We start from the raw sequence: 26,909 nt of genomic DNA on the forward strand, positions 1-26,909 counted from the left end.
CGGATTTCTCTAGCCAATCTATCCCTGAGAGAGCCGGGCAGATACAAGAAGAAGTCGGTTTCCATCTGATCTGCAATTGGTTTTTCTCGGCAGCCGATCCGTGTCGCAGCATTGATCCGTGGGCCCCCCAGCGCTTGTCACCTTGCGTGTCTGGAGAGGAAGGTGGCCGAAGGAAGGAGGGCTGGAGTGGGGATGTTTTAAACTTGCTGCGTGCCATTGATCTGCAGGCGGGAGCATGGCCAGGCCAGCCCTGCCAGGCAGGAGGGCACGAGCCACCTGCCCTCATCAGAGGAGTTTAAATGGCTGTGACCTTCTTATTAAAGGAGAGGAATGTCTTTGGAAGGCCAGCGGAAGGAGGAGGCCAACCCCAGGCCCTGGGGCAGGTGGTTGGGAGCTGCCCAGCCCTCACCATCTCACCAAGGGACAGCTTGATGAGACTGGCACTGGGAGCCTGTGGGGTACCCTCTTCTCTCAGAGGGGTCGCCCACTGCCCCCACTGCACCCACATCCCCGTTTCTGCTCCTCATCTCCCTGTGCCACACTGCAGCATGGCCAGGCATGAGTGGGGACCCCTGTCTTGGCTCTGCAGCTTGCCCAAGCCTGTGGGAGAGAAGCTGTTGGGTTAACCCCAGTGGGTGGGCAGCTTTCTCAAGAGACCTGAAGCTGCAGAAAGTTGTTTTTTCCTTCTAAATGTGAGACACAAGGCTGTCTTTCATCCCAGGCTGTGCAGGCCAGGGTCTGCAGGCCCCATCAGGTAGGAGTTTGTTGAATATCTGGATGCTGAGGTGCCATGGTCCAGTGGGTGGGGGTCATGCTGTACGAGGCAGGACCCAGCATCTTTGGAGTCAAGCTGGGACATCCCATCTGTGCAAGCTGCCCTGCCCCTTACCCTTCTGCCAGGCTCCTGCTAGGGTAGAGCTGTGGCAGCTCTGCCTTGTCTCGCCTTTTCTGGCTGACCTGAGGGATGGTATGCAGGTGGGTGGGAGGGCAAGAGGGGATATAACAAGTAATGGCCCCAAGTGTGGATACAGTGTTAATAAAGTGTATTTCACTTTTAATTTTGGCATATAATGTAATGATCTTTTTTAAGGCCCTATCATATTATCTGCATGACTAGATTATTGAGTCTTCATCATCTCCAGATAAATTTATGACCAGGATGATGTTTGGAATTTATTATCAGTCAATAGAGCTCAATACTGTAACAAGGCGTGTAATAAGATATACATATTTAATGATCCGGAGTAAAACAGCCCTGCTAATGGGCAGGATGAGACGGAGGCTGGAGCGTTAATTTCCATCCCCTGCCCGTTTCCACGGGAGCCTGCACCATTCAGATGGGATGCAGCCCCAAGGTCCTGTGTGTTGCCTGAGGTTGGGAGCAGGGACTGGCTCAGGGGGGATACAGAGGAGCACAGCCCTCATGCTGCTGTGGCTGTCAGCACGTGGCTGCTGCATGTATGCACTCGTGGGAAGGCACATGCACTGCCCATCCCTGCAGAGATGTGCAGGTCTGTCTCACACAGCACACGACTCTCTTACATGGCTTTGCAGGTCTGGCTGTCACCCCGGCCTGTTCCAGGTAAGGACTGTCACACATCCACTTTGCAGGTGGCTCTCTCCAGCCCAGCAGTCTGGGCAAGTCTTGCACAAAGCTACTACTCCAGCAGCTGCTGAGATGACTGGAAAACTCACAGAGCACTTTCTATGTTCCAGGGGCAAGCCTGAAATCCTGCCTCTGGGACAGTGCAGGGCTCTCTGGCTCAACAAGGGGAGCAGAGATGCGTGCACTCTGTGCACATCACATGAGGATATCTCTGGCCCAGCAAAGCCCTTGGTGAGGACACAGTCCCATGCGGCCTCACAGAGTCCCCTGTGCTCCAGCTCACCTGGCTGTCCCCCTGACAGGAGATGAGACAGCACCAGAGTGGGCACAGCCCAGGGAGGTAGCAGTCTGTGTGCCCAAGCACCTTGGCCCTGTGTGCAGCTGCCCACAGACTGTCATGTTGAACAGGGGGCCACCTCCTTTGCCAGGTTATATTTTGAGCTGCCAGTGCTGATTTTTCCAGCCTTTTGGGATGTTATTAAATTACTTTCCAAGGACTTTTAATAAGCACTTTTGATACCTTTGAAGCGTGCAGCTTTGTGGGAAGATTACAGTCCCGCATCCATCTCGCTGGGAGAGAAACAATGGCAGCAGGGCTCGTGTTTGATCTCTCCTCCAGAAGGCGAGAGAGGGTTTGGGTTAGACAAAGAGGTGAGCTGCTGATTTAGAGCTAATGTTTAAAAATAGGTAGGTCTCCCTCCAAGATAGAGAGACCTGCCCTCCTCTGTGTGATTGCCTGCCTCTGCCTCGCTGGACTTGCAGAAACACAGCTCGCTTTATTTGAAGGCTTCGAGTGCAGCATCGCAGTTTGATTCTTGGTCCTTTTAAAGCTATAACTAGGCCATCTGACCAAGCTTTAAAGAGCAGGAGAACTTTCCATTAGGACTTGCGACACACTCTTGGCAGCACTGGAATTGCATTCTTGCCTTTTATTTCCTTTCTCTGACATCTCATGTCACTCAGGCAGGAGAAACTCAGCTTTATAAACTCACTCATCTCTACCTTGAAATTTCTCCCTAATTAGGGTCCCAATCCCAGTGAAGGGACTGGATGTCAGGAGCTGGATGTGGAACAGAGCCAACAGCAGTGGTGGAGGTCAAACCAAAATGCTCCCTGCAGCCAGGGACCACTTGGCCCCAGCAGCATCGGTCAGGGTCAGGGAGACAGCATCTCCCATGTCTGTGCCCACAGCTCCCACACCAGAGAAACAGAGCCACCATCCCTGCTGTGCCAAGCATCTGCACGTCTGGCCCCCGTGCTGCCTCAGGCAGGGACCATCAGATGAGTTACAGCACCACAAGCACCCAGCTCCGCCAGGCATGCCTTCACTGCAGGGAGAAAAGGTGTCAAGGGAGCCGAATTCCCTTTATCTGTGGATAACTACTTCTGCCTTTAACAGCCTGGAATAAACTAGCCATAAATATCATGATCATAAGTGCTCAGATATGGCAACTTTACAATGAACAGAGGTTTTAACCTTCCCTGCGGAGGATATCCAGCTCTACATCACTGACTGTTTCCATTCAGCTGCACGGCCAAACACAAGCTCTTTTTGAGCCGCTCAGAGCAGCTGCACCAGGTACCCCAGTTTTGGGGTAGGACCTCCCTCCTGCTTTCAGACCCAGACAAGAGTCCTGCTGCCCTCTCCCCCCTGCCAGCATTATTTCCTCTTCTAAGGAATCACCAGCATTGGATTCCTTTAGTGGGCTCCTCTGGGGCTCCATCTTCCATTCTCATTCCCACCCACAAGGAGGGTCTGAGCCACCAACTTCTGCAGCAACTTGTCACCATCACCTTGTCCCTGAGCCAGGCCAGGGGTCCCGTATCAGCAAGGCAGTTTACATGCTCCCTGCACCTTGCCAGTGCCCCGCCGTGACTTTATTTTGCATGGCGACTTTGAGGGGAGCTGTAAAACACTCAGACGAGTTAAATAATACACGACAGTGTACGGTATAAATTACAGGAAGCCAGCGGTGGAGCGACATTGTATGCTGAATAAATTAAAGGCTGCGTGACTTACAGGCAGGATTGATCTGCCGAGCATTTTGTTTAGTGACGTGCTTGTCATAAGGGAGAGCTAATTACAGGCGCGGAGGCGCGCGGCTGCGGCGCTGGGGAGCACAGAGCAAACTGGGCTCACCAATGTCAGCAGGGTCCCTGCACTTCCAGGATTTGCTCTTTCCGAGGCCAGCCACATGCCAGGCCCCCATTAGCTGGATGCCTGCTGTTTTCCCAGGGCCATCCAGCACTGTCACAGCCCAGGAAAAGGACTGTGCTGCCGCAGAGAGCTGCCACGATCTGCAAGTGCGTGTGCTGCTGTGGGGGACACAGGCAGCTGGTGGCTCTGGGGTCTGCCCTGAGCAAGGGCTGGTGTTGGGGCTGCCTCAGCAGCCTAAGGGAAATGGATATATTCTGTCCTGAGCCCATTCTTAATGGAACATAGCCATATAGGAGTGCATCCTTTGCTCCTGTGGCATTTTTGAGCCCAGAACTGCTCACAAGGTGACACAGGGATTTCATTGCTCTGGGGTACCCAGGGCTGGCTGAGTAGCAAAGCTGAGATTTGTAGGGGCTGATCTGGGGACTGAAGAGTGGAAAAAGGGACGTACAATTCCGAAATTAGGTAGGGATGCTGTAATAGCGGGATGCTGTAATAGCAGGATGCTGCCATGAGCCACCAAGGGAGGGGGCAGTCTTCTTCAGGTCACAGTTTGGACTGGATAATTTTGAGGAAGATGTGCTTTACCCACGGGGTTGTGGGAGACTGGTGAGAGGCTTGGATTCAGCTGGGTGACTTTAACCACCAAACTTGGGGCTGAGTTTGGAGGCGTGTCCTGCTGGGCTCCAGATCAGGGACAGCTCCTGTGCCAGGAGGTCTGTCCCTGTTGCCCGCACAGCTGAGCCGTGCCGTGCAGGCTGTGGGCAGCCCTCGAGGTCCCAGCAGAGGCTGTGCCATGGCGTGGTGGAACAGGGACCTCCCTGGCCTGCCAGAAGGGCGCCGGTGGCTGGAGACTGTGCCCGGAGCGGGCCGGCCATCGGGATGTGCTCCCTCCGGCTCGGCGGTTGTCTGTCACTCGGTGGGATTATGAGTAGTGAGTGTAATGCATCGGCGTATGAATAGGGTTGTCTGGCTGATGGTGATGTATCGTTTTTCATTACTGCCTCTCAAGCCCTCCCTGCTTCACGTGTGGAAATTCTATTTATTCCCTAATTTGTAAAAATTCCCTCCTTATCTGATACCAATCAGGGAGGGGTAATTGGCTCTCCAGGGCTAGCGGCTGGGGTCCTGATGAAGAGATATGTGTGTCTGCTCTGGCTGTCCAGGCACCCTGCCCTGCTGCACCAGCGACACGGGCCACAATTAATAATGATTTGCAAATGGCAGACAAGCAATAACGCAGAAAGATGTCCAGCCAGCCTCCTGCCCGCCCCTTAATTTCCTTCTGTAATATAAATGGCACAGGAACGAAAATCCAGCGCTATAAATTCTGAAATTAGTTATTCACCGTAATAAATGGTTCCCTTTTTGGTGCACTGTTCTCCCCATCCTTCTCCCCTGACCCCACCACTTCCTCCTCCCCTCCCGGCCCCCTTGCCCGCTACCTACTTCATTTGAGTCCTAATATGCAAATGCTGTAATTTAACGGGATGGTGAAGTTGATTTTCATGTTAACTTAATTACTTTGATTTATGAAGGGCTGGGATATAGACACAGCTCCATCCTTGCCCACCTCCCACCCTCACCCCTCTGCAGTCCTGCTGACCCGCTGCCTCTCTTCCCTTTTCTTCCCTTGGCTCAGTCCTCTTTTCCTCTTCTTCCCAAGTTTAGTGTTTTATTAGCTGCCTTTAAGTGGACATAAGTCCTCGCGACAATCGCATGATGTGGAGGACAAATTCCCCGTCCTGCCTTGTTTAATCGTGCCTGGATAATGGATGTATAATTGACTCATTTGAATGCTTTTGCCTACAGGAGTGCAGAGCATTAAATGTTTGATTGCCTTAATTTCCAAACAGATCATTATCCCCTTCTTACCCGCTCTTAATAAACACTTTATGAGGATTTTTTTTGTAAAGGAAAAAAATCTCCACTCCTCGTACTTCTCTGAAGTGATAAACTCTAATTAAGTCTAATATTTAAAAATATGGTAATGGTGACTTGTTTGAATAAGTGGCCTGCATTTCCATAATTTCATTATTACGTAAAACACGCTAATTATTTGAAGTGTGCTTATTACTAAAAGAGAAATCTCCTTCTAATAAAGATGAAATTGGCTTTTTTCCCTGTATTGCTGTGCACGCTGCTCCCCTTCTGTCCTGGACGGTGAGTGGCCACAGCCAGGAGCGGGGTGATGGCAGCATCGCTTTGTTTGCTCAGGGAAGGCTGCCAGCCAAGGGATGCTGGATATGCAGGAATAGGCACAGAGGCTGAAGGACAGGCTGAGGCCTCTGTACACCTGGGTCACCCTTGGTCCCAGCAACACTGGTGCCCTTTGGGCTCATCGGCTCCAGGAGTTGTTTGGAACATTGCAAGCTCAGCCCCTGCTGCCCATTCCCTCCAGCAGGGATGCCCCAGCTGTCATGGTTTGTCCACATGGCATCACCTGTGCCAGGCTATCCAGCAGCCTGTGGGGCTGGAAGGTGTCTCAGCAGCTGGGTGTCTTGCAGTGCAGAGGCCCCAGCCACCCAGCTCTGCCCTGGGAGGGGGCCAGCATGGTGGGTGCATGATTGGAAGAGTGGTTCCCAGTGCAGAGGAGGGGAGGAAGCATCCTGTCTTGCACAGGGTGACAGTGACCAGCCTGGGTGGCAGAAAGTGCCCAAGGCAGCAGGTTGATGGTCAAGACTGGTCCTCTTTTGCTGCTCTTACTGACCTGGGAACTGACAGAGATGGGCCCTCCCTGCTCCAGTGTCCCTGCTGGGGTAAACTGGATTTGGGGTCTTGCTGACCCCAGTGTGCAGGGAGCGGGACAGGCATCATGTCCCTCTGGGACAGATGCAGGTTGAGGGAGGAGGAGTATGAATTGTGTCCAACTCCTCTTCAGAGCCTGTGCAGGCGCTCTGTGGTGGGGCAGGCAGGGAGGCACTGGGATGAAGTCAATATAAAACTAATTTTCTTTTCTTCATGAAGAAATGAGGTGTGTGGCAGTAACGTAATTGCAGATAATGAGGTAAGTTATTCTTAATATTCTGCACGTCGCTGTCAGCTCCACCTAATATACCTGCCGGCTGTGCGGGACACACGCAGCCCCTTGCCCCATGCGCAGGATTATGAGGCCATTAATTTGGGAGCAGCTCGGCAGGACCATCCCTGGCATCCCTGTGGATCCCTGGGGGCTGGGAGCACTTGGTTCTGACACATCCTTGTCACCACTATGGCGGGTGTCCTGGTGTCCCCACCTTGCCCAGCATGTCATGGTGGGCATGGGTTCAGATCAGAAACAAACTCCCCCCTAGCTCCAGTGAGAACACGGCAAGTGACACAAGAGCCTGGCTGTGTGTGCTGGGAAAATGCTGTCACTCCCTGTCCTGACAGTGACATTCCTGCTCACAGGGAGCAGCACAGCACACTGTGGGGACACAGCACCCAGTGCTGCCATTCATGATTGCTGGGGACAGCAGGAGCAGCGCCAGACTTCCTGACATCTCCGAGTCCATACAGCCGCCGCAGCTCACAAGGCCACCTGCTGTCACCCAGGGGCGGCGGTGGGAGGCTCCGGGTGGCGGTGGCCGGGCGGGCCTGTTCCCGCTTTGCAGGGAGCTGTTATACAAAGGCAGCAGTGATATTATTCATTAACAGTAATCTGCCATTAGAACATTGACAAATGGCCCCTCGGCGCCTGAGCATCAGTTCTGGTACAGCCCATAAAGCATGGGGACAGTTTAAATATGGACCTGCTCAGCTCGGGCCGGGGGTGATCAGTCTTCCCGGCCATAGCACAGGTGCAGTGGGGTTGCCTCCAAATGAGCACGTTTGGGGGGGCCCTGGAGTCCCTGACCACCCAGAGCCCACCGGGGCAGCTGCTGGGATGGAAAAGCTCTCTCCTTGCTCTGGAAGCGTCTCGGCCCAGTGCACGGCGGTCGCAGCAGCGCTCAGTCCCCTGAGCCCCCATCGTGGAGGTGTCTGTGTGGTTTGATCCTGTGGGAGAAATGCTGGCAGGGCAGCACACACAGCCCTCACCCTTCTCCTCAGTGCCTGGGCTGGGTGTGGAGGCGATGCTCTCCTGGAGTGAGTATTGCTGCTCCTGGCAGCCCGATCCAGTAGCGCAAACTCCTGCTGATGGAATCCTTGAGCTCGTGCTGGGTTCACAGCAGTGCTGCTGTGCAGTGGCTGGTGGGAGGGCACACACCAGGCAGTCAGCCCAGTGCCATATCAGCATAGGAGTGCAATGGGAATGTCTGTGCCCCTCCAAGAACAAGGCAGCCAGTGATGCTGAACGACCACAAACTCCAGCCTAAACTTGGGAGAGCATGCTGCTGCCCCATGCGTGTGCATGTGTCGCTTGGCTGTCACTGCAGCAAGAGCTTGGCAGGACACGGAGAGGGCTGAAATGAGGGTGTCAGCCCAGTGTGGTGTCACAGTGGGTAATAGTGAAACACACAGGTCAGGAGGGTTAAAACCTGGTGGGCTAAGCCAGCCAGGGTGAGTGGAGGCTGGGGTGTCACAGCACCCCACACTGCACCGGCAGCTGGAGCAAAGGAGAGTCCCAGAGGTAACCAGCCCCAGAACCCACCACGTTAGGGCAAGCTCAACCCCAGCCATCCTGGGCCACTGCACGGGGACATGGGGCAATGCTTGGAAGCAGCACAGCAAGGTGAGGGGCAGGGAGGCAGGGCAGAGCCACTGCTCTGTTTGCATGATAACCCCAGGCTCACCCCTTTCACACACACCGCACAACACCCCTAAATCAATTGCATCTTATTATTACAATATCAATATACAATATTCCTACAATAACACCATTGATTTTCTACTCAGAGGCTGCACCTAAGTCTGTTTTAAAGAGGAGGGAGTTAATAGTGCCCTCATTAAAAATCTATAGATTACCCCCCACCCCAAAAAAAAGAAAAAGCAGTTTATATTCATTAGGGCTATTGAATATAAAGTAATATGTTTGTGTAGGACATTGGAGTAATGTGATAATCCGTCCGCATATCAGGGAGAAATCCACTTAGCAACCCTGTCAGCTTGACAAGAAAAATGTGCCCATAAAGTCGGGAATACATTGAGGGAGTGAGTGGGAGGAGAGCGGGGGCGCGTGTGCATGTGTGCGCCTGTGCAGAGCCATGCTGCCCATCAGCGTGGGACCACCTCCACCCCATCACCCTGCTCAGCCCTGGGACACAGGTGGGCACCCCTCAGGCCCCTGGAGGTGTCAGGGGCTGGGACACCCCAAGTGTGCCAGGATGGGGATCAAGCTGGGGGCTCCACAACCTGCCAGCCTCCCCGGCCCCAGGCGGGGTCACCAGATGGGACAGGTTGGTGGGTGCCAGCCTGGGCTGGGGCAGCACCGCCACAGCCATGTGCCCCCCAGGGAGAACTGAACTGGGTGGGGGCTACAGGGTGGGCAGGGCTGCCTGTGCCCTCCTGCCAGCCTCGGACTCTGCTTGTCCCCTGCCCCGTGGTCACCTTTGCGATGGATTAAGCACTGAAAAGCAGCAGAGCAATCCCGGTCGCGCTCTCTTAGGCTGTCAATTGCCATTTTTGTAATAGAAATTCCTTTCACAAGGTAATGACGGCCAGATTTAGAGGATTTCATATTGTTAATAATTCCCCAAACAGCCATCTGACTGTGTTGTTTTAAAAGCCGCTTAGTTTTTTGCTTTGGAGTTTATGAAAATCTCCCACTCTAATATCCCGAGAGCCAGCCTATAATTGTGTTATTAAATCAATCGGAGCGGATTACATTGTAAAATCAATAGATGGCTGTAATTGCATATTAGAAAGTTGTTCTGCTGTTGTTGATTTTTTTTACATGGATAATTATAATAAGCGTGTTTACCTTAGCGCTGATTTGGAATGAGTCTCACTAAATGATGTATGACGAGCTTGGCACGCTCGCTGCCAGGGGCCGTGGCATCGCTTGGGACAGCAAGGACAGCACTGGTGGCATGGGCATGTGGGTGGCATTGACCCAACAGGGTCCCACCAGTTTTGCAGGGGAGCAGCTCCGAGTTCAGGGTGTCTCCCAGCACGGGCACCTGGCAACAGAGCACACTGGGGTTTTGGGGAGGCAAATGATGGGGTGCAGGAAGCAGACAGGGGTCACAAGACAGTGTCCCCAGTGACCAGCTTGGGAGTCCCAGGAAGTGCCATGGGGTCTCGCTGCCTGTCTGGCAGCTGCTCAGATCTCTCTGCAGTTCCCCCTCACCAGTATGGAGTGACAGTCAAGTCCCAGTGCCACTCCAGCTCAGGGCAATGCTGCAGGCTGTTAGGTTGGCAGTGGGAGACCTGGGGCTGTGCTTTCACATCCAAATTACTCACTTGCCACCCACCTGCCACAGCTCCAGGATTTGCTTTGCTGTTACTTTTTGGAGGTACCAGGCCAGGGCTGGCTGGGTGGGGGTACTTTGGCCACAGACAGTTGCACTCCTCTTGCCTCCATTTCAAGCCACTGTTACCCTGTTAGATCCCACTGGCAGCTGGCTCCGAGGGCTGAGGGTTTTCCAAGGGGCTCAGTTGTCTGGGGTATGAGATGAAGCAGGTGATCCTAAGGTCAGTGGGGGGATTGCTTAAGTGGGAACAAGTGGCAGCAGCGGGAGCTGGCATTGTGGCTTGGCTGGGCAGGACACCTGTCACCTCCAGGGGCCTTATGCAGCCATCAGTGTCACCTTGGGCAGCAGAGGGGACAAAGACACAGAGACTTGGGCTCACCTGTGTCCCCCATGCCAGCCAGTGGCCTGGGGACCCCCCTCCTTTTTTGGCTGCCCTCATGCCCAGCTGTCTGGCACACGAGTGACAGGAAGGGGTGCCACGAGAGGGTGTTGGGGGACACTCCAGAGGCTCATGGCACTGATGGGGATGTTACCTCTTTCACTGCCAACCATCAGCTGGGAGGGTCCCTGGCAGCTCATGGCAGCCCCTTGGAGAGCTGTGCATGGGGAAAATCCTGAAATTCCAGCACACACTGGGGAACAGGCAATGGCTTTGCAGCGGGTCCCTGGGCACAGCGGGGCTGGGCAGTGCTGCTGGTCTGGCAGGGAGCATCCAAGAGGCCGGGCAGCCCCATCCCTGAGGCAGATGCCTGGCAGCAGGACAGCACTGCCCGGCTGCGGGGGGCCCTCGATCCGGCACGCGGCACTGTCAGCAGGCAGCCTGCTGTCTCCTAGACAGTGAAATATGGCCACAATTAGCCCGGATACAGTTCAATTATGATAAACAGCGTTTGCACCCTTTAAGCTGTGATTAAAAGGCCTCCTCCCGTTGATAGAGAGACCTAATTTCACATTATTATCGCTGTAGCTTGATTATAAAGCACTCCCTGGATTTACAGTTGGGAGATGGATGTGGAGGCTTCTTTATCATTTACACATCAGTAATGATGCAGCCTTCCCTCCACCACAACATCCATCCAGCAGCGGTGGGGAGAGGGGGGCCTTGCCTGCACCCCCCTCCCGGGGCACCCTCTCCCCGTGTCAGCCAGGCCCCGCTGCCACACGCAAGTGGGCAAAGTCACCCTTACGGTAACAGCTTGATAAATGGGCGGGCGGTAATGAAATGGAGACATCAAGGCGTGGGGCGAGGAAGAAAGAGTGGTAATCGGAACGAGTGGAGCTGTCCCGAAACGGAGGGGAGAGGGAAGAAGGATCGCCTCTGCGCCGTGTGCTGTCAAGGGAGAAATTACACATTTACTCTTGCTTTTTCTTAAGGAGACGGCCCTCATAGATCAAAACATGGATTTACAAGCCAATTTTCAACATGAAATATAGACACTAGGAATCAATTTAAGCCCAGCTTCTATTTTAGCAAACGGTGCCTGAGTTTAGTCCCAGGTAAATAACACCAGAGCCTTCCCCTTTCCCGTCTTGCTGCTCTGCCACGGCCCAGCACCAGGAGTGGCTGTGGCTTGCCATCCCAGCCACCTGCCGCTTGCCAAACTCTGGTCGGTGAGCATAGGGAGGCACCACAGGCTGCCTCTGGTGGGGACATAGATGACCCCTGACCTTTGGGGCATGGATCCATCTCAGCTCAGCACTGGGTCATACTGCGATGCAGGTGGCCAGTGCTGGCACTAGGAACTCTGCAGTCACACCACATCACTGCAAGGTCCTTGGGACAGAGTACCTGGCCTGGTGAGGACACAGGCCCAGCATGACATTCGGAAGTTGCTCCAGCACCTCTTGTTTGGATCATGCCTCTAACCCAGCATCTCTGTGCTTTCTCCTTAGATGACTGCAAGAACATTGCCAACATCATGAAGACACTGGCCCATAGAGGCTTCATCTTCAAGCAGACCTCCAAACCTTTTTGATCCCCGAGGCAAGCCAGGCAAGGGCTGCATGCGCCCGGTGCCGGCGAGGCGGGGAGGACGGGCTCCAGCATTAAAAAAAATCCCGGCAACCGAGGCCAGAGGAACCGACACAAAAAAAATCTCAATTTCAGCTGTTAACTCCAGTAGAGGTTGTATATATGGGAAGGCAAATCTGTGTAGACCTGATGTGACTCCCTCTCTGGGCTGCTCCGGACATTATGCCATGCTAGCGGACAGCCGCGTAGGGCGCTTGCACCACATTTTAGACTTGTAGTTCGTTTTTTTCTTTGGCTCCTGATTTCCGCCCCTCCCTCCATATCCCACCCTGTCCTCCCTCTCCCACCCTGTAGCCAGAGCATCCCCCATCTCCACCCTGGCATGGGCCATACCCACCTTCCCTTCTTCTTTCTCTTCTCTGGTTTTATGTTTTCAGGCCTCGACGGCTGCTGCAGCAATGCCGGTGTGTGCCTGCACTCGGGCAGCACTCACGGAGGCTCAGTGTCGAGACGGCCCCTCGCCCTCCCCGCCAGCTCCCCCCGCCTCTCCCCTGAGCGCCTTTCCCCTTTTTGAGTCAACACTAACCCCTCTCTGACTCCTGTATGTGACAAACGCGATCCGTCTCTTTATGTTCAAGGTGAAGTGCCTGTATTCTCCGCTGCAGAGCCCCTGGCAGCCCCACCGTGGGCTGCAGGGTCCCGGAGGGCTCCCTTCAGTGAGGCAGGGGCCCAGCGGACAGGCGGGCGGTAGGAGGGAGGTGACAGTGTCCGCATGGAGCCCCGTCCCGTCCCCGTTCCGTCTGCTCGTGCCTCTTGCGGGGCTGGGTGGGATGCCCAGCCCTGCCTCGTCCCTGTCGATCAATTCCAGCTCCATGGGGGACAGGCCCGCCACAGCACCGTGTCCGTGTCCGGTGGTGGACGTGCCAGCGCGCGCTGGCCCCGGCCCACAGGTACCTGAGCAGGGGAGCTGCAAATTGCCCCAGGCCCCGAGTGTGCTCCCCACCAACCTCCCTCGGTTCCGAGCTGAGGCTCAGCCCGCACGTGCTGTGCCCTCACAGGTTCCCGCAGACGCTCAGCAGCAGCTGGCTTGTTGCCTGAGAGAGTTGCCGAGCACATCCCCTCCGGCTGGGTGGGCTCCCGGCTGGCCAGGGCGCTTGGGGGGAGCCGTGGGGCGGGCTGAGGGCGCACGTCCTCTCAGTGTCACCCAGCCCCGGGGCCCTGCTGAATGGAGCCCTCGTCCGGGCACTGACCTGCAGGGAGGCTGCAGCCCCAGGCCCGTGCATGCATGGCCTGGAGCGAAGCCGGTGATGGCAGCCAGAAGGGCAATACAGGCACTGAACTTGGCGGTACATGACTGCATGGTGTGTGGTGTTCCAGTTAAACCAACCGATAATGCAACCCCAGCATTTTCATTGTCTAGTTATTCCAATCCTTGCTGTAAATGTGCCACATGAATAAAGTTTGGGGGTAAAGGAGCCCGGGCTGTGCCCATGCATGTGCAAGTTTGTTTGGGGGGCAGAGGGAGGGGAGTGCCACCTGGATATGTGGGAGGAGAGTGCTCCCTGGGGTGTGGCACATCCATGCTCCCCATAAAAGGGTTTTGGCTGTGGAAGGGCAGTCAAGGTTTCCTGCTGCTGGGAGCACTGCCCCACTCTCCAGCATGGGCACTGTGGGTGGGCACCAGCCCCACCACTACCTTGGGTTTGCCTGTGCCCCAAGGCAGCTCTGCCCTGAGGATCCCACCTCGGGCCCATCACAGCTGGGCCTTATCCATGGGTGCAGCTCCTGCAGTTTTCTGCCCAGGGCAGGGTGACAGCCACCACTACATCCCACTGGCACATGCCACCCCACCCTGTAGCCTGGCACACCGTACCCACACAGCTGCATTTGGAGCATTTTGGCTACAGAATGGAGCCAGTGTGGCTCTGCTGAGCCCTGGGGCACCTGCTCTGCCCCACGAGTGCAACGCTGTGGGGTGCAGGAGCCATGAGGAACCACCACTTCATCCAGGTGCCCAAGGAACCTCCCCTGTGCCAGAGTGCCACTGGGTGACAGGGATGCAAGTATCCAGCTAGCATTGAGTGGGCAGCTCCCAGAGGGCAGGGGCAGTCCAGCCCACTTGCTCCATGCAAAGGTCACAGGGGTTTTACCAGTTCCATCTGTGCAGCCCCTGATCGGGTTTATTGACCCTTTTTCGATGGGAGTCATCTAATTAGTTTTTTATGAAAACTAAGAACTTGGCCTTTGCCCTCTACTCCTGCAGGCGAGAATGTGACTCAGAGGACACTGTCACGGTGGATCAATGATGGAAGGCAGGTGTAGGGGACACAGGCTGGGCAGGTGGACATCAGCCCAGAGCAGGGCACATGCCAGGGCCACCAGTGCCCACAGTGGGCAGCACATAAACCCAGGCTCCCATTGCCATGCCTCAGCCCCTCCACCACAGACTGAAGCCTTGGGCAGGGCAGCAGGAGGATGAACTCTACTGACAGTCAGTGCTGGGGGCAACACGAGTGTTTCCAGCAGGGGCAGCCCCTTACTAAGGTAAGGCAGCACTTGCAGGTGTTGGGCACACAAGAGCTACTGGAAGAGAGCAGCTACACAAGGGCTGGGTATGTGGGATGCTGGAAGGAGCTCTCCAGGCTGGTGTGGGCAGCACAGGAGCAGACTGGCTCAGGACATGGTAGCCTTAAAGGCAGCAGGGGTTCCAGCAACTCCAGCTGTCACCTTGTGACTGAGGCAGATGGGCTCCCAACAGGGTCAGTGGCACCCAGCCTGCCTGGGATGGGGGTGAGACAGCTCCATGCACAAGGGCTGGTGGCCACAGGACAACCACGGGTGGCCTGGGGCAGAGCCTTGCTCATCCCTGGGGCAGCTCTCCAGCACCTGCTACAAATGCCTGGAGGTTGCACTGCTCCAGAGGTCAGGACTATGGCACTGGGCAGGGGATAGCTCCCACTTTTCTCTGGAGCACTGCAGTGTTTGCCCCAGCCAGGCCCCTGTCCTGTCCCACGGCTGCAAGCAGCCAGCTGTCCCTAGGGGCTCCAGGACAGCCAGCACTGCTCCTGCACCTCCTCATCCTCACCCTGCACGGAGTGCTAATGGCTTCTTCATCCTCGTGATGGAGAAGGAGCTGGAGGCCAACTCCCTTCAATTTCTCTGCTCCAAAAGGCAGACAGGAAAGAGAAAAAAAAAAAAACAAAACAGGAACAGCAGGTGGTAGCACTTGGTTGTGGCAAATACATCCACCTGTTTCAGAGCTATCCCAGCAGTGCCAAATGCACTACGCTGCCTGGTTGAAGGCAGAGCCAGGTCTTCACATGACAGGAGGGATAAAGCTAATCCAGCAGTGACAAGGGGGTGGGATGGCACCCTCACAGGGGATGTTACTTCCCTGACATGAACATGGCTTGAGAATGGTCAGGAGGAAGGGAGCTCTGCAAGAACTCGGTGGCTGTGGGAGCCCTGACCAAGCAAGCCAGCATGGACCAAGCCCTAAGGAGTAGGACACAGAGAGGGGCAGAACAGCTCTGTGCTATGGGCAGCTGTGCCAGGGAGGCTTGACATGGGACAGGGCAGAGCCTGGAAATGCTACTCTGCCATCCAGACCTGCTATGATGTGGCCCAGGAGCAGATCAGGAGGCTCCTCAAAAAACCTACCCTTTTTCTGGGCAGTGCACTCCACTACCCAAATGAGGCTGGCAAGCTCCAGGGGACTCCACTGAGAAGGTTCAGGGCCGTACCCAGCCTTAGGAAAGCCGGGGCCATTGCCACCAAGTGGGACACTCCCCAGCCCTGCGCTGCAGTGAGACTGTGCCAAGTGCCACGCGGAGCCTCTGCCCGCAGCCGTGGCAGGGTCAGCCCCCAGAGCTGGGCTCTGTGTGTGGGGTGCCCCAGACACGGCACAGCTGCCAGGCCCCCGTGTGCTGGCTGCTGCGGGGACACCAGGTGCCAGAGCCCCAGGCCCCACGGCACAAGGCACCGCAGGCAGTGGCACAGGCCAGCACTGCACTGGCACAGTGACCGCAGGCCGGTGCCTGCTGTGCCCAGCCCCACGGCCCTGTCCTGTGCGAGGGCACAGAGCCACTGCCCGGCCCGCAAGCGCCAGGCACGGAGAAGGCAGCAGGGACCTGGAAGGAGGCAGGCCTGCCCATCCCTGCTCCCGGCTGATCCCGGCGGCTGAGCACGTCGTGGGAGGCCCCGCTGCCTCCCCTGGCGGGAAGCGGCCCCCAGTTCCCGCCGGGCAGACGGCAAACAGAGCATGGAATTTGCACGGCTGAAAGTTAAATACAACACACACACGGATTTCGTCAGAGGCCCTGGCACCGCTGCCTTCGTGGGATCCGATTAACGGGGAAATAAAAGGGCCAGAGAACCCACACAGCAGAGTGAGCAGATGCCCTATAAAAATCAAATACAGGGTAATCAAGGGGACCGAAAGGTACATTTAAAAAAACAAAAACCCACCCTGGAAACAAAGGAGCTGGGCTTTGTGGCTTTCCTGGGAGGGCTGCAGAATTAATGGGGAAGAGCACATGTGTTTGATAATCTTTATATGGCAAAAGACCCATCTTTCAAATATGTCACAAATTCATATTAATCACCTTCCTATTGCCTTCCGTGGCACAGCTATTGCAGTTGCCTCGGGCAAAATTGGGAACTGTCTGGTTAAAAAAAATGTTTTACATTATAATTTACAAGAGCTTACAAGTCTAGTTTCTTTTAATGGAAAGAACGATTAAAAAAAAGAGAAGAATATATATACACCCTGGTATATATACACTATATATATTAAAATATATATATAAAAGACAGATATTGTAACTCCATCTGGAAAGAGAGAATGTTTGATCTTAACAATGTAACTTCTAGCTTTCAAACAGGCTCAGAAAACAAGAAGTCAGCAGGAGTTCAGATAAAGGAAGCTTAAAAGTCAAATAATTCTGACTCTGAACCCGAGACTTCTTAGACTCAAGGTCCTTTCCTTTACCCATTAATGGGCTGACTTGTGAGCTCAGGAACAAAGTGCTGCAATGTGAGGATTTCTGAGAGTCACTCATTACAGATCACTGAGTGGAGTCTGAGTTGCGGAAATCAAAGGATCCAATCTGGAGTAACTGGCTGAACTTCTGCTTGGAACTAATTTGTTCCGAGTTCGGCTCACCTTTCACCTCCCAAAGGCCCCGAGTAAAGTCCCTACCGGGGTCAGCCTCAAACAGCACTGGGGGGATCCCAGCTCAGCTTTAATGGTCAGCAATGGGCACTGCAGTCCCTGGGAGAGCGTGGACAGGTAGCCAGCATAGGAAAGTGATGGACACAGCAGGGCAGGACAGCACCAGGCTTCCCATGCCCCACGGGCTCCGAGACAGATGCCTTTCCCAGCCTGGCTAACACACCCTGCTGACATGTCCCCATCCCCACTGCTGGCCAAGACAGCCGACAGCTCCTGACAAAACCAGTATCTCGAAAGACCCCGGTGTGCCTTTGCCCATTCATTCCAATTCCTGGAAAGGAATCCAGACATGCCAGGCAGTGCTCGGGAGTCAGGACTCCTAGGCCTATTCCTGGCTTTGCCACTCACTCCCTCCAACATCTGGAGCAAGATATTTCTCTCCAGGGAAACAAAACTGGCTTCAGGGGAGCGTCTGGTTTGGAGACTGAACTAATCCATGCTTAATCCAACACGTAGAGTGCCATGGACAGGCAGTGCTAGACAGCACAAAGGGATTCTCCAACTCGGAGGAATTTGAAGGAGGGAGATTAAATGATTCCCCCAAAAGCCCTGGCAGTTCAGTGACAAAGCACACACTTGAACTCGGGAGTTCAAGGCTGGTGTGGCAGGGTTAAACCACTGCAGCAGGACAAGGGCAGGTGTCATGGCCAAGCACCCACGGCTGCAGGAGGTGAGGGAAGGAATGGCCATCAAAAAGCACTGCTGTGCTCTAGAGCTGCGTGTTCCCACCACCACCACACTGCTGCCTTGCTGCCAACGCTGTGGGGCAGGAGCAAAGCGCTGTGCTCCCACAGGCTGCTTCCCCAGCACCGTGTCCTGGCCCTGCTGTCCCCACCATGGCCTAGGACGCCTTGGGGCCATCACTGTGCAGGGTGGGGACACATGCATGCACCCACCAGCCATCCCCCTCCTCAGTGCTGACCGAGCTTAACAATTTTCCAGAGGCAAATTTCAGCCATGATGCTGGACAAGAGGCACCAGAGCTACATTTGCCAGCTCTGGGCAGGGCAGGGAGGATCACCAGGACATGACCTCTACTCAGCTCAGCCTGTCTTGGGAAAAGCTGGCTGTGGGCTGCAGGGTGTTGATCTTCCTCTTCTACCACCACATAGCCCAACAACCATAGAAAGGTTCAGGGCAAGCAAACTGCCAGGCCCTGACTGACTCTCCAAACATATCTGAACCAGGCAGAACATGGTACAGCAGCCCCATTCTCTTCCTCTCCAAAATACCCCTCCAGCTGGGATGTAATTTCCCCCCCGCCTCAAAAGGTAGCAAAAAATGGTCACAGTGTGAATGTGCTTGACCTTTTGTCTTGGACTAATCTAATTGTGTCGTCTTTGTGTAATCAGCCGGTAAAGGTCAGTGCTGTATTTAACATGGGGGCCCTTTAGGTACTGAATTTGCCTTGCAGTGAATTAACTTGATTATATTTCTTTCAAATATGTCAGAGACCAGGTCAGTTTAACCCTCTCTGTGCTGCCTGGGCCCTTGCCTTTGTTTCCAATTCCAGGAGGTGGCACCAAGGAACAATGTGGTCAGAAATACACACATGGGCTCCCTCCTCCTACAGGTATGGCCACCACCACCATCTCTCCCACCTTCCCAGCAAGCCAGTTCTCAAGGGAAACCAACTGTACTGTAAATCAGCCCGAAAAGTTTGCAAACCAGGACACTCCAGACCGCAGGGAGGGAGGGGTGAGATTCCAGATTGAATGCAGTAGGGAAAAAAAATAATAATTCAAAAGACTCCTTTACAAACATGAACCTGTCTCAGTGGAACTCTTCCTTACGACTCAACATTGTCACAATCAAATAGGACATTATTCAAGTCCAGGTTAACGTGTCGCCTCTGCCGTTGACAGATAAGGTGTTCTCAATATCCTGCAATACATTATACATTTGAGAAAGTAAAGGTCTGTGCCGCTACCAGGGGCAGTGCGTCGGAGGCGTCGGGGATGCCACGGTGTGGAGATGGGCAGCTTTCATCAGGCAGTTCAGCTCAGCTGTGCCAGGGGACTGCACAGAGGGGAAAGCAGCCTCAGCTGATCCCCAGGCCTACCCCAGGCCCTGAGGCAGTGGTGAGGGGCTGGGCAACCTGCCCTCCTGGAGGCAGGGAGGAGAGGCCGGTGATTCACATCCTGCAGAGGTACATGCACAGGACACTGCCACAGGGCTTGCACTGGAAGAAGCCCTAGGCCAGGCTTTTCTTTCTTGGCACTGGAAGCAGGGTGTAAAAACCCTCCTTTGCTCTTCAAACACCTCTGTCCTTCCCAAGCCTCCTGCTCCAGGCAGGGCTACTGCTTGACTCCAGGGTCTTGGGCAGGTCACATCTCATCACCTGAAGACTGCTTTCCCCACCTGCTTCCCTCTGCTGAGCAACCCTTACGAGGCTGTTGTTTAGAGGGAAAATGCCTCAGGTTTGCAGCTGTACTGTTGCTGCCTTAGAACAAGCTCTCATCACCCAAAGCCTCACCGCTTTGGTCCACAGTGGCACCCACACCAAGCCATCTGCCTGCATGCAGGATGTAGAAAGCCCTGCTGACCCCACCTGTAGCACCAAGAACACTGTCCAGCACAGGAGACAAGCCCAGAGAGCAGCACTGGGACTTGGGGGGGAACAGGCGTGTTCTGCTCCCTTGGACGCGCATGCCTGGAAGGAGAGCAGGGCAGCATCCCCAGCGCTTGTCAGGGCATCTGCGTCGGAGACCTGAGTGCGCCCTGTTCTGCCCCCCCGACCTTCCTTCTCACCGAGTTGGGGGTCAGTGGTGCTCCTACTACATCAATGATCTGGTCCTTGGTATCTCCCTTGCCCTCCTCGATGCCGAGCCCTGTCTGGCCATCTGGATGGGCACCTTCCACGCTGAGGGGGCCGATGCTCCCAGCTTTAGCCAGGGCCTCGTAGCGGTGCCGTAACATCTGCAGCTCGTACTCGCAGTTGGCAAAGGCTTGTTTCAGCTCGTACAGCAGCACCAGGTCGCTCCGCAGCTCGTTGAACATCTGTACAATCTCCTCTGTGGGCATAGGGTTAAGATCTAGGGAGAAAAACACCCCCTGTTAAACACCCAGACATACAACCCTCCAATGAAAACTCACTATAAAAGTCTCAACTGCTCTTTCATTCCCACAAAGATACGCCAGGAGCCTCGCTCCAATAATATGGATCAGTAGCAACTGGTATCCCTAAGGGCTGCACTCCTATTTTTCAGGTTGTCCTTTGGTCCTGACCAAGGACTAAGGGTGAACCTGCAAAGTCCAGGACTCAGCAAGTGAAGGATGATGGAAGACCACATGATTGAATCTTGCCACCCACCACGTCACATGAAGGGAGTTCTGTCTTGCAGAGAGATTGGATCCACACTGCTGCAAAGGGCAGAAGAGCTCCTGCTGCTCCCTACACCTTCACCAACAACAGGTGGACAGGCTGAGCTCCGTTGCCTCTCTACTGCTCCTCCCAGGGCAGGTCCAAGGCAGAAAACTGCCCTGCTGCTGTGTTACAGACCTGTTTGTAGCAGCAACTATCAGATCACCTCCCCATGCCTTGCATTCTGCTGCACACACACAGAGGCAGGAAGAGCTGCAAGTTCTGCAGAAGGAAAAGATGAAGCTCTGCATGTTTGCCCTGATACATAGCAGTGGCCCCTGTCTGCATGACTGCCCACATGACCCCCTTCCTGCTGGCACTGTGCTCACCCCCACAAAGCCCAGGTGTGGTTCTGCACTCTAAGGTACAGCAGGGCTGAAGCCACAAGAAACCCTTGAGATATGTGAGTTCTGTGAGGCAGGAGTGGGGAGTCAGGAACCCCTCCTTACCCTCATGGGAAGTGAGCTCCAAGAAGCACTCACACAACTTCCCTCAGGCTTCCCTAGCAAGCACAAACAGCAATTCCCTTAGTTCTACAGCAGAAAGGGGAAACCATCCTGGCTGAGCCACTTTCACCAGCCACAGGAGGCATTCAGAATGGCACAGTCTCCGATACAACATATCAAACCATAAAACTAACAAGATGGCCCAAAAAATGAACAAGACTTAACAGAAGTCAGTGCTGGGAACAGGCTCGGTAATCTCCTGTAGATCATTAATAAGGCTTCTATTTTTCTTTCTATTTTTCTCTTTTCCTATCTGTAAATGTCTCTCCAGCCACACTGGGGGGAAAAGGGATCATCAGGTGTCTAATCAAGAGACACTGCATGCTGGGACCCGTAATACCTGCAAACTGTCCCCACTGCATGGAGAGCGGCCGCTGGCCATAGGCTGCACTCCTCCCCCTCTAGCCACAAGCAGGTATTGTACATGTTAAGTGAACCCTTCTTTCAGCTGCTAAGACACTTGAGTTCAGGAGTGAGGGATGTGTGTTTATTCGCCTTTCAGCAGAGATGCTCCAGATTTTCACACAGCATGCAACCTATAAAGGGGGGATGAACAGTCCCAGATGCATTTTGGACTTGCCACCGTGAGCAGTAAATTAAGAGGAAATGAAGCTTAAAAGAAAGACAGGGCAGCCCTGAACAATGCATGTGCCGTGGTCACTAACACACTTAGAAGTACCTCTCCTGGCAAGGCTGAGATTTGCCTTCCTAATACTGTGCTGCCTCTCTTGATGGTTAAAAAGGCCCAAACAAGAGAGAAACAAAGGCTCTTTTAAAAGATTTTTCTACTGGGAGGAAAAAAAAAAAAAACCCTGTGCATCTTGTTCTGGCTTTTACCCTCTCTTTTTTTTTTAACACATAAAATATTTTAAAAACCATTCACATACTGTTATTCAAGAAACTGGCTGTATTACTAGGGGAAAAAATAGCCCATCTCGAGAACAAAGGCTAGCTCTGTGTGTCTCTTTCTCTCTCGCGTGCCCCCTTTACTCACCTACTCCGAGTTCCATCAGCATCTGCTCCAGGGCTTTAATCTTCTTCTGTCCCACCGAGCTTGGCAGTTTCATCTGGAACACAAAGGTAACAGAGCCACACAGCTCAGAGATAGCCCTCACTCACAGCCGTCTAGTTCAAAAGGCAAGAGAGCTTTTCTTTTTATAGTGCAGGGGGAACAAAAAAAAGAAAGGGAGAGAAAGGAAAATCAAGTGGTAAGAGAGGGAGACAGGGGCTGAAAGTTTTCAGACTAGGTCTGAGGGCAGGTATTGAAAAGCCCGGTCGTGAGGGCTTTTATTTTCTCTCTCGTGTGTGTGCAAGACACGCTGTTTTACAGTTTCCATGTGTCACTGAATTAACAACAAAAGTTCTTCTTGGCTTCAAACCCTCTCCCGCAGTGCCCAGCCCATCAAAGGACTCATTTACACAGCGGCTAATGTGCAATGCTGCCCTACTTTATTCGCTTTAGCCGGCCTGATTAGACTCATGCGCTAACAGACTCACTTCTCCTTTTACCTGCTGAGCCCCAGACCTGTGGGATTCATTTACAGAGCAGGCTTTGTAACAAAGGGGAGAGACAGAGAGAGCACAGTTACTTGACTGGCAGAAGTGTGCACACACATTTACATCGGAGCTAAGGGGCTAGGTGAGAGAGGAAGCATCAGATGTGAGCTATGAAAGGGAATTGGAGCTGGCCAGGAGAGGAAGAATGCACACACTTAGCAGGGTCCTTCCTCTGCATTCATTTGGGCTCTAGCAGGAGTGCTAGCTGCTCAGACCAAGCATTTATTAGATTCCCAGCAGCACAAACGCAGCTGGCACAATATGGCAGGGAGAACAGGTTCCCAAGCCCTGGGGACATATTCAGGAAAAAACTGAAAGCACTTGGCTATGCAGAAGACGCACCAGGAAAGAAATGGTTCTCAATACTGCATTGTCAAACACCCTTCTGCACAGGCACAGGCTGCCCTTCCATAGCCAGCCCTGGAAAGGTGACCTCACACCTCAAAATGGGGATCCCAATCACCAACCCAAGTTGCCTGGCAGGCCACTGAGAGCCAGAAGGCAAGAGCATCCTGCAGCCGTCCTGCACACACCACTCACTGACCAGGTGCCCAAACCTCAGCCACGAGTCCACCAAACACAAGTCTGCAACATGGCTGGCAATGTCCTGAAGGAAGAAACATTATTCACTCCACCTTAAAAGTGGCCTCTGAGGAGAGCTAGTGGGAGTGCCTCTGGTCATTTTACTTCCACAGGCTGAAGTTGCCCGAAGCAGGCAGCCCAACATCAGTCTCCCAGATTAGACCCATTGCTTCCAGTGTTTGCTGCCCCAACACAAAAATGCCAAGAGGCTCCACCTGGAACTTCCTAATTCTTCTGAATGCAGAAGCACTGCATGCACAGACACATCCCCAAATGCTGAGATATCTAACCTTAACTCAGCTATGGCTGTGTCCTATCAGCTGCTCCACAACACCAGTGTAGGACCTGTGTAGGACCAGAAGGATCCTGCCTTCTCCATAACATCACTCCAGCCAAGAAACCCGAGTATGGATGCCACAGAGCACCCCAGGGGAATGGGCCTTTCACAGTCTATGCTGAGAAGCACAGGTTCTTTTTGACAGATATTAGCACCACAAAAAAAGACTCCAGTAAAGGACCAAGGACTATTAGGGGAGGATTTCTAAGAAACCAGCCTGACCCAGAGAATCCAACAGGAGCACTAGAAATAAAACAAACACACATATTCATGCAAACAGTTAGCACAGGTAAGGACATAGGATGCCTCTGCCTTTTTTTTTTCCCCCAAAGGTGTTTAGCTTAGTATTGGGGTTTCTGCGCAGCAGTCAATTTCATACTTCTTTCCTACTTGTAAAGAAACCAATTCTTTTCAGCTCACCACAAAATGATTGTTTTAGCAGAAGAAATGCTGTCAAAGTTATCATGTATCTGGATTTCAGTCAAGTCTTCAGCCCAGAGTCTCAACTTGAGCAGAAACTCACTAAAAAAGGTCTTATGAGGAGCTCTGCTGCACAGACTACCTGCACAGGCTCTGCTGAAAAAGGAGAGCATAGAACCCTAAGATAAGGCAGCCCAGAGGAGTGGGATAGGAAATGTTTGTTTATTCCATGGATGCCATGCTGCAGCTAGCAACAGGATGCCATGGAAGGAAAGGTAACACTGCACAGCTTAGCAGAAGACTGAGTAGTCAGTCTAGAACATCAGGAAGTTATCCCTGAAAGCAAGAGGATTCAGCCCAAAGAATTGTTCTGCACCATGGGGAATCATACAGAACGTTTAAATGGGTGACATACCCAGCTCTGCGCCAGCTTGGGATGTATGGGCTGAACTAGTCAGAAGGTACTTTCCTTAATCTGGGGGACACAATGAGCCCAGCATCTCCCCACTGAAGAGCTTGTGGACACACAATAGTTGTGTGACTGCCACAGCCCTAAAAGTGTCTTCACTCCTGCCCCAATACCAGACATCAGAGCCTTTTTAGCCAAAGGCAGGATTCCCTTCTGTTAATTTCCCTTCTGGCAAAAGAATGTTGAGCACCAAGCCAGCTTCAGGAACAAAGGACAAGAAAAGCTCATCCTTGGCTAGGCTAGGTAGACAGACAGGAGATCTTGGTTTGTTGGTTAGAGGAAGAGCACAAGCTTTCCTCCTGGGAGGCCTTCACTAGCTCAAGCAACACAAACAACCTGGCAAAGCCTTCAACTGTGATGTTGTACACATCTGGATTACATCCCACAGGAGTCTGGTCACCCTTGAAGATTAGAGGATGGACCAGGGAGAGGTAGGACAAATTAACTTCAAAGAAAGGAACACCTAAGATGCTGAGGAAGAGTGGGACTGAGTTTAGTTTAAAACCACATCAATTAAGCTTCCTTTTAATTCAGGCAGGAGGATCTGGCCTGCAAACAGGAAGGCTTCATTGGTTTCTCAAAGCAAGAGTATATTTTAATTTTACCATCATTAAGAAAATGTTATGATTTATGTGGCTGCTGTTGGACTAATATCTTTAGAATTTAGCTGGCTAAGCCAATTCATCTCTAAGACTGATGAAGGCTGATTGCTCTCTATGCAAAATGTATTAAAACTAAATGAGCAGTCTATTACTCAAACGCTGCTGATAATCTGTTAGCCAAGGTCCGTTAGATGGGTTGCCTTGTTGCAAGAGAGAAGTCTTCGTGCTCTGTACAGCTCTGATAAGACCAAGCTAACTTCAGGAAGCCCTTCTTTGTTTTGGCCTTTCAAGCAGATACCCACAGAAGCAGCATAGTGCTGGAAGTGGTGCTCACTTGCCCCTCATTCCCAAAGAACGAAGCAATGTGCAGAGGCCACAGGTCCCAGCCAGCAGCCCAGAGAAGAGCTCTCTGGCTTATGACGTCTGCACTGGGATATGTGGTTTCTGTGGGCCATATCTCTGCATTAATGAAAACACCCCTTCAGGCAACCTTACTGCTGACACCACAGCTCCTGGGATGTTCTTGGTGTTGTCATGGATGGAGGCCTCCAGAGGGGCTGAGGAAAATTATGTTCCTCAGAGAACTCCAGTGAGCAACCACAGCTTCCGAGGTGAATGGCATTTGCCCTTTTCTTTTCTTCCTCATAGTAGACTATTATTGTTATTTATTATCTTTAAAGTCCCCATATAATAATAATACCTGGGAAACAGATTGCTCCCGTCAGAAAACTGATTAGCTGGGATTTTTGAGGTTACTATATTTTGGATGCTCTTCTCCTTTGACAGCCTCTCCCTACAGCCCTCTTTGCAGCACCAGCCTGTGCTTATAATTATACCAACATCACTTTTGATTTAAGGACTGTAATCCTTTGTCCTTGCTATAAACAACCTGCATTAAACACATGAACTGCATGTACCAAGAGAAAAATAAAGAGCTACAGAAAATTGTGAGTCAACACCACGAAGCCACAGTACCAGAGCCTGTCTGTGCAGAGAGAAGCCTGGGATACACAGCCTCTGCTGGAATGCACTTGGTCTGGGAGGCATGGAATACAGGGCACTGACCTGCCATGCTCTGCCCTGAAGGAGGAGGACATTGCTCCAGAGCTGGGTCATGCAGTTTAAAAAGATCAGAACAGAGCACCCACCACACCTTCACAGCAAGGGCTGGGACTGAGGTGGACTCTCTGCAGTTCAGTTTCTGTACAGGATCTCACCATGGAGTACCCTTGAGCTTTTGCATGATACAGGGTTCTTATTTAATGTTCGAGGCATTCCGCCAACAAAACCTTGCTAATTCACACTAATGACTAGGAGACCTACTGCAAATTAATTGCTAATTGGCAAAATTCATTAAATTAACAAACAGGATAAGAAATAACTGAAGATATAGCCTCCCCAAACAGTCTTGGTTCATTTATTTTTGTGTGCCATTCAGTTTTCATGATTTATGCTAATACTTTTAAGCATAGTTGAAAATGTATTTGAATCTATTTTAGTAGAGTAATGAAGTCTAAATAATATCAGAGCTTGCAACACAATCCTGTTACGTCTCACAGCATCACCACCTGGCAGGTAGAGGCTGTCATGGGGATCTGCAGGATCTACAGATTCAGTCAGGGCCCTTGAGTGATTGCATTTGTGTGGTCATCTTAAATGTCCTGCTCTCAATCCATCACTTTCTTCATAAATGCTCCTTTTCTCATGCTCCCAACTTACCACTACTACTCAGAAAATCTTCTTTTGTGCTGAAACCTTTTGTTTGCTCTAC

At 52.8% G+C, this 26,909-nt stretch overlaps 2 protein-coding genes across 4 annotated transcripts in view; one reads left to right on the top strand and one right to left on the bottom strand.

Moving 5' to 3' along the window:
- The window catches only part of ERI3 (ERI1 exoribonuclease family member 3), a 129,229-nt gene extending 115,686 nt beyond the window's left edge, over positions 1–13,543 (top strand). For both annotated transcript variants that reach the window (XM_021528341.4, XM_021528361.4), the window contains exon 8: positions 11,990–13,543. In XM_021528341.4, coding sequence (XP_021384016.2) covers positions 11,990–12,072 — 83 coding nt within the window. In that variant the 3' untranslated portion in view covers positions 12,073–13,543. The remainder of the gene's footprint in view (positions 1–11,989) is intronic.
- A 3,061-nt stretch (positions 13,544–16,604) lies between these two features.
- The window catches only part of DMAP1 (DNA methyltransferase 1 associated protein 1), a 30,193-nt gene continuing 19,888 nt past the window's right edge, over positions 16,605–26,909 (bottom strand). The window contains exons 9-10 of one of the 2 annotated variants that reach the window (XM_021528324.3): positions 22,166–22,238; positions 16,605–20,336 (exon numbers count right to left, since the gene is read on the bottom strand). In XM_021528324.3, the coding sequence (XP_021383999.1) occupies positions 19,990–20,336; positions 22,166–22,238 (420 nt within the window). In that variant the 3' untranslated portion in view covers positions 16,605–19,989. The remainder of the gene's footprint in view (positions 20,337–22,165; positions 22,239–26,909) is intronic. The other variant, XM_085586314.1, reaches the window with a different exon arrangement.

This window comes from Lonchura striata, chromosome 8 (assembly GCF_050655825.1).
Source record: "Lonchura striata isolate lonStrDom1 chromosome 8, ASM5065582v1, whole genome shotgun sequence".
Taxonomy (NCBI): Eukaryota; Metazoa; Chordata; class Aves; order Passeriformes; family Estrildidae; genus Lonchura; species Lonchura striata.